This window comes from Camelina sativa, chromosome 7 (genome assembly GCF_000633955.1).
Source record: "Camelina sativa cultivar DH55 chromosome 7, Cs, whole genome shotgun sequence".
In the NCBI taxonomy this organism is placed as follows: domain Eukaryota; kingdom Viridiplantae; phylum Streptophyta; class Magnoliopsida; order Brassicales; family Brassicaceae; genus Camelina; species Camelina sativa.
Window position 1 is genome coordinate 29,599,670 of NC_025691.1, and position 6,628 is coordinate 29,606,297.

A 6,628-nucleotide genomic window follows, 5' to 3' on the forward strand; every position below is an offset into this window, starting at 1 on the left:
CTATTGTTTTTGACAAATATATTCCCTGATTTTTGTAAAACCTAGCTTGATCCATACGATTGTATTGGCAATAAAAAAAGTGATGTGCGACGAATGCGATGATTAATTTGATCATCAAATTTATTAATGTTATAGATGATATATAACGTGGGATTGTTTGCGGCTTCATAAACAATAACAAGCAACATTTGCGTAAATTATTTGGGTAATGTATGAGCGATGCGTAAAATTCTTGCCATTCTCATTCTCACAATCTATACAAGTTTTGTACGTCTTAGCTTTGGTTGGAAATAAGGACAAGCCATAGACGTTTCTTCTTCTTCTTCTTCTTCAAACGGCTATATTTTGAGTATTTTGATTAATCCTTGATTATATTGAATGATTGATTTCAACAAAATAACTATAAGACTAATAATTTATTCAAACATACTATATTTGGAAACGAAATTATGACTAATAAAAAAAAAATTATACACCATTCAACAAATTTATTAGAGTCTCTTTTGTCTTTTTGGCAACATTATTAATTAAATTAATAGTATATAGTTATAATTTTAGTGGAAAGGAAAATTTATGACTAATTAATTTCAACAAAATATTTATTAGAGGTTCTTTTGTCTTTTTGGCAACCTTATCAAGGCTTCTTTAATTTTAAAGTAATAAACATTAGTATAAAAGCATAAAGGACCAAATGTAACGCTCACAATCAAAACAAAAACAAAAAAATTGTGCCGCAGCAGAACTTTTGAGATACTATCATCAAAAATGACGAAGAAAGCTGTGTTGATTGGAATCAATTACCCTGGAACCAAGGCGGAGCTACGGGGTTGCGTCAACGATGTTCGGAGGGTGCACAAATGCCTTGTCGATCGGTTCGGATTCTCCGAGAGAAACATCACTCAGCTGATCGATACTGACGAGTCTTTCACCAAACCTACCGGGAAGAACATCAGACAGGCGTTATTGAATCTAGTTGAATCAGCCAAATCCGGCGATGTTCTCGTCGTCCATTACAGTGGACATGGGACGAGGTTGCCGGCTGAGACTGGAGAAGATGATGATACTGGTTATGATGAATGTATTGTCCCTTGTGATATGAATCTTATCACCGGTAATTATATTTGATGTTGTCCTTTTTTTTACTTGTCCTGTTTTTGTTGGAAGATATATTATTATTTTGTTAAATATGTAGCTTCAGATTCACGCTTCTTTTGGTGATTCTATTGGCAGATGATGAATTCAGGGATCTTGTGGAGAAGGTACCAAAGGACGCACACATGACAATCATCTCAGACTCTTGTCACAGTGGTGGCCTCATCGATGAAGCTAAAGAGCAGATAGGAGATAGCACGAAGAAGAATCCAAAGAAAGAATCTGGAGTCTTTTCAAGATTTGGATTTAAAGGCTTCGTGCGTGAAGCTGTGGAAGAAGCATTGGAAACTCGAAGGATCCACACTCCTCACCACAAAGATGAGAAAGAAGAAAGCAAGACTAAAGAGATTGAGCTAGAAGATGGGGCAAAAGTCCATGTCGTAAACAAATCTCTGCCTCTACAAACTCTAATCGATATCCTCAAGCAAGATACAGGTAACGATAATATCGAAGTTGGGAAAATCAGACCAACCCTTTTCAATGTGTTTGGAGAAGATGCCTCCCCAAAGGTTAAGAAGTTCATGAAAGTGCTTCTAACAAAGCTGCAAGAAGTTAAAAGTGAAGGTGGGATATTGGGAATGATTGGGAAACTAGCTGAAGAGTTTGTTGAGTACAAACTAAACGATGATGAAGAGTATGTGCAGACACATGTTGGGAACAAGAAAGAGGTCTATGCAGGTGCAAGCGATGGTTCTCTTGCGGATAACGGTATTTTGATTAGCGGTTGCCAAACTGACCAAACTTCTGCTGACGCGAGTCCTTTGGATCATCCTGAAATGGCCTATGGAGCATTCACCAACGCTGTACAGATCATACTTGAGGAGACAAAGGGTAAGATTACATACAAGGAACTTGTTTTGAAGGCAAGAAAGCTTCTTAAGAAACAGGGCTTTTCTCAACGACCAGGACTATATTGCAATGATAGTTTTGTGAATGCTCCGTTTATTTGTTGACCGTTGTATTTTGGTTGTAGACTTGTCAAAAGCATTCATGTTGAATAAGTTGTTGTAACTGTGGTTTGAATGTCAAGTGGTCGTTGTTCATTGGCTATGTTAATCGTTATACTTCCAATTTTCTCTAGGTACGTTATAAACATTTTCTCAAATTTCCTCTAAATAATAGTAATACTATATATTGTAATCGTTTTCTGAGAGAAGTTTACAGATAGACATAGCTGTTTTAAATCGGTATAAATTTAACATTCATAGTTTCATACCAAAAATATACAGTATATTTTATTTTTTTTCTAACAACAGTTTCATCCGATGTGAATGGCATTGAAGATATGGTTGACAACTTCACCAACAAAAGTAAAGACCAAGGTCAACCTCACATTAGTCACTCACATACACATATTTATCCTCTTTGACCCCAAAAAAAAGTAAAAAATTAAATAGAGAAGCTCTAGTTAAAGCAAAGAAACACAAAAACACTGTACTCACGCATGCTTGATTGATTGTTTAAAATTTTAAAAAATTGTTAGAGAATTTGAGGAAAAAGATCGTGGCTTCATGGGGAAGAGAACAGAGATCGTGGTTTTGTATGGAATTTAACTCGAGAAAAGCTTTCTTTTTTAATTACAATACATGTGATGTGGCATTATTTTATTGGCCAGTTGACTTGTCATGGATAACAGAGAAAGGATAACGCTAGTAATTTATTTGTGTGGACTAGTCGTGTAAAATAATAACGTGACAAAATCAATGCCACGTCAGATCGTACATTCCAACTGCATCAAATCAATGAATAAAGAAATAATCTTAGCCCAAAATAAAATTATTACACGAACGAGCGATCACTTTTACTTTTTGTCGGAATAAGCTCTTCTTCTCCAATAGCTGACAGAAACATAAACCGATCAGATTCAGAGTTTTTTTTTTTAATTAGATCCATCAGATCTTTGTCAATGGCGAAAAAGGCGGTGCTTATCGGGATCAATTACCCAGGAACCAAGGCGGAGTTACGGGGATGCGTCAACGATGTTCGTCGTATGTACAAATGTCTCGTCGAACGGTACGGCTTCTCTGAGGAGGACATCACCGTCCTCATCGACACCGATGAATCCTCTACACAGCCCACTGGCAAAAACATCCGCCGTGCTCTTAAGGATCTCGTCGGATCTGCTGATTCTGGCGACGTTCTTGTCGTTCATTACAGTGGACACGGTACGAGGCTCCCCGCTGAGACTGGTGAAGACGATGACACTGGCTACGATGAGTGTATTGTTCCTTGCGATATGAATCTCATTACAGGTCAGTTTTAAAAAAAAAATCTAAATTGTTCTTTTCTGATTGATCTGTAATTTTGATCTTCTGATCTCCGATCCGATGATAAAGAAGCTTTTTTGGTAGAAAAGTTAGGATTTTGTGCTGGAGATTGATAGGATCAAAATTAAAGTTAGGAATATGGAATGAGAATATATATAGGTTTGTGTTTTAGGAATATGGTATCTGACTTGGCTGAGGTAATTGTTTTATTGTTTGCAGATGATGATTTCAGGGATCTGGTTGACCAAGTTCCTCAAGGTTGCAGATTGACAATCGTTTCAGATTCTTGTCACAGTGGTGGTTTGATTGATGAAGCCAAGGAGCAGATTGGAGAGAGCACTAAGAAAGAGGACGAGGAGGAAGAAGAGTCTTCTTCGAAATTTGGGTTCAGGAAGTTCTTGCGCAGCAAAGTTGAAGGCGCCATTGAGTCTCGAGGGTTTCACATTGGAGGGAGCAAGAAGCATGAAGATGAGTCTGAAGAAATCGAGACTAAGGAGATTGAGCTAGAGGATGGAGAAAGGATTCATGCCAAAGACAAATCTCTTCCTCTTCAGACTTTGATCGATATCCTCAAGCAGCAAACAGGAAATGATAATATCGAAGTTGGGAAAATCAGGCCAAGTCTTTTTGATGCCTTTGGTGATGACTCGAGCCCAAAAGTGAAGAAGTTCATGAAAGTGATCTTGGGTAAGCTTCAATCAGGAAATGGAGAAGAAGGTGGGCTTATGGGTACGCTTGGAAAGTTGGCTTCAGGTTTTCTTGAGGGGAAGCTCAACGATGAGGACTATGTGAAACCCGCGATGCAGACACATGTTGGGAGTAAAGAAGAGGTTTATGCCGGTGGTTCCAGAGGTTCGGTTCCGCTTCCAGACAGCGGTATACTGATCAGCGGTTGCCAAACTGATCAGACCTCTGCCGATGCCACTCCAGCGGGGAAACCAACTGAGGCTTATGGAGCCATGAGCAATGCGNGATTCTTGTCACAGTGGTGGTTTGATTGATGAAGCCAAGGAGCAGATTGGAGAGAGCACTAAGAAAGAGGACGAGGAGGAAGAAGAGTCTTCTTCGAAATTTGGCTTCAGGAAGNTGCCAAACTGATCAGACCTCTGCCGATGCCACTCCAGCGGGGAAACCAACTGAGGCTTATGGAGCCATGAGCAATGCGATACAGAAGATTTTGGAGGAGACAGACGGTGAGATATCAAACAGAGAAATGGTTACAAGGGCAAGGAAGTCACTGAAGAAGCAAGGTTTTACTCAGCAGCCAGGTTTGTATTGTCATGATGGCTATGCAAATGCTCCCTTTATCTGTTAAAATCTGAGGTTTTATTTTATTATTGATGCTTTTTTTTTTACAACGACCGTTGCTTGATGATTATTCTTCTGGTCGGGAAATAAGCCTGGTTCTTTATACTATTTGAGGGCATTTGTGTAACTTAAACGTTATGTGTGTTGTGTTTTGTGAAATACTGAAATTATTCTTGTTTTACTCAATTATGTGAATTATGGTTTATGAATTTACTTTGTTGTTATTCTTTTTGTTGATATTCTGTGTATTCTGATTTCTGCACACCTTTGATAAAAACGAAACATAGGAATGAATCTTGTTAATTCATAATAATATTACATCTATGTATCTTCTTCCAAATTTGTCATGTGATATACACAAAAATGAAAGTCAGGTATCATTTTCCTCTTTCTTTTAAATAAAGAAAATACAAATAGGCATGCGAACTTGGTTGGGGAGAATTGAGGGGTGTCTGTTCTTATAAAAATGTTTTCAGTCTTAATCATCAATCTCTTGAACCCATGCTAAATCTGCAAAATACAAAACAAAACGACATGAAGCAACAATCGTNTTGGGTAAGCTTCAATCAGGAAATGGAGAAGAAGGTGGGCTTATGGGTACGCTTGGAAAGTTGGCTTCAGGTTTTCTTGAGGGGAAGCTCAACGATGAGNCTCTCTTGTGGCTATGACGGGACTGCAAAAGATCCGAATACAGTTTTAAGTTTCAATGCCAACAGTGAAAGAGAGTCTCAGAAATTTTGAGAAGGTTATTTTTACTTGTTTCGAGAGAGCTTTCTCTATGGTTCCCCAGATGGGAAGAATGAGGCCACCCACAACGTTTACTTCCTGTATTCTTCGCCCAACTGTGCAATACTCGCCCAGCTTACACTTGGGTCCATGCATACACTGTACTCAGATATAAACTCATTTAGTGCACAACACTTTATCAATGAAAATGACTCATTTAGTGCCATGACGCTTAAACTTTGACACGCCTGCAGGATGATTCTGTGCTAATCTTTTCTGCTTCGGTTCGATGTACTCTGAACTTTATTTTTGACTGAGGAAGCTTACCTGTTTAGAAGAAACTTCGTACTCGTCTTCCCAACCAGTCCGAGCCTTCTCCAGAGATGAGAGTTTTCGGTATTTAGTTTTCAACTCTGAAAGAGACATCTCCCTGGAAAGAATAAAACAACAGTTAAGACCAGTCTCTAAGTCAGAAATATGAAATGTAAAGGTTCTGCCAACGGTGTACATACCTGATTGACTCTCCTACAGCAGGACGAACAATCTTAAACAACCCGGAAGCCGCACTAGAAATCCAAGATAAACCCCAGCAATGAGATTTTGATACTTTTCTTGATATTTTAATATTTGTATGTTATGAAGGGTTCACATTTGGACAAGTAAATATCCAAAGATTAGCGAGGATGATGATTTACCTCTCAAATGCTAATATGAAGTGTCGTTTTCCTAACCATTCCCTTTTAGATTCATAAAAGCCATCATTAGCAGAACCAAGTCCGTCCCTTCTCTTCCCCTCTAGCATTGAACTTGCAGACTGGGACACAGATCAAATCAAGCTTTTGATTTATTGTAGTCAAATACAACTAATTATTAACAAGAGTGAAAGATATTGAAGTACCTCCCATGTAACACCACGATCCAGAGTAAAAGTAAAGAGCATAGTTGAGGCACCAGACATTTGATCAACATGGACGGTCTGAAAAATTCAACATATTAGTAGCACAGATACACTAAGAATCACTAATCAAGCAAGAGAAATTATCAACCTTTGGAGTGCTCAGCAGCTCAACACTATTAGCTTTCATATCCACAATTCCTGAATCAAAACTTCCTTCGATCCGAGCATTATGTACAAGAACGTCTAATATACTAGTAAACAATTCAAACAACCTGCA

The 6,628-nt window shown here is 38.3% G+C and overlaps 3 protein-coding genes across 4 annotated transcripts in view; 2 read left to right on the plus strand and 1 right to left on the minus strand.

Annotated features, from left to right (window-relative positions):
- Positions 709-2,208, plus strand: LOC104703286 (metacaspase-5-like). The gene is made up of 2 exons (XM_010419294.2): positions 709-1,111; positions 1,231-2,208. Exons 1-2 carry the CDS (start codon positions 766-768, stop codon positions 2,103-2,105), a joined length of 1,221 nt encoding a protein of 406 aa, XP_010417596.1. The 5' UTR covers positions 709-765; the 3' UTR covers positions 2,106-2,208.
- On the plus strand, positions 2,928-4,951 carry LOC104703288 (metacaspase-4-like). Of its 2 annotated transcripts, none has more exons than XM_010419296.2 (3): positions 2,928-3,404; positions 3,639-4,358; positions 4,553-4,951. In XM_010419296.2, the coding sequence occupies exons 1-3, from the start codon at positions 3,059-3,061 to the stop codon at positions 4,732-4,734; spliced, it is 1,248 nt and encodes a 415-aa protein (XP_010417598.1). In that variant the 5' UTR covers positions 2,928-3,058; the 3' UTR covers positions 4,735-4,951. The 2 variants fall into 2 exon arrangements, with proteins under 2 accessions (XP_010417598.1, XP_010417599.1); XM_010419297.2 differs by having other exon boundaries at positions 2,929-3,404; positions 3,639-4,312; positions 4,507-4,936.
- The window catches only part of LOC104705078 (protein strawberry notch-like), a 12,076-nt gene continuing 10,737 nt past the window's right edge, over positions 5,290-6,628 (minus strand). The window contains exons 27-31 of the mRNA XM_019227183.1: positions 6,149-6,267; positions 5,966-6,019; positions 5,781-5,883; positions 5,484-5,612; positions 5,290-5,400 (exon numbers count right to left, since the gene is read on the minus strand). Coding sequence (XP_019082728.1) covers positions 5,290-5,400; positions 5,484-5,612; positions 5,781-5,883; positions 5,966-6,019; positions 6,149-6,267 — 516 coding nt within the window. The remainder of the gene's footprint in view (positions 5,401-5,483; positions 5,613-5,780; positions 5,884-5,965; positions 6,020-6,148; positions 6,268-6,628) is intronic.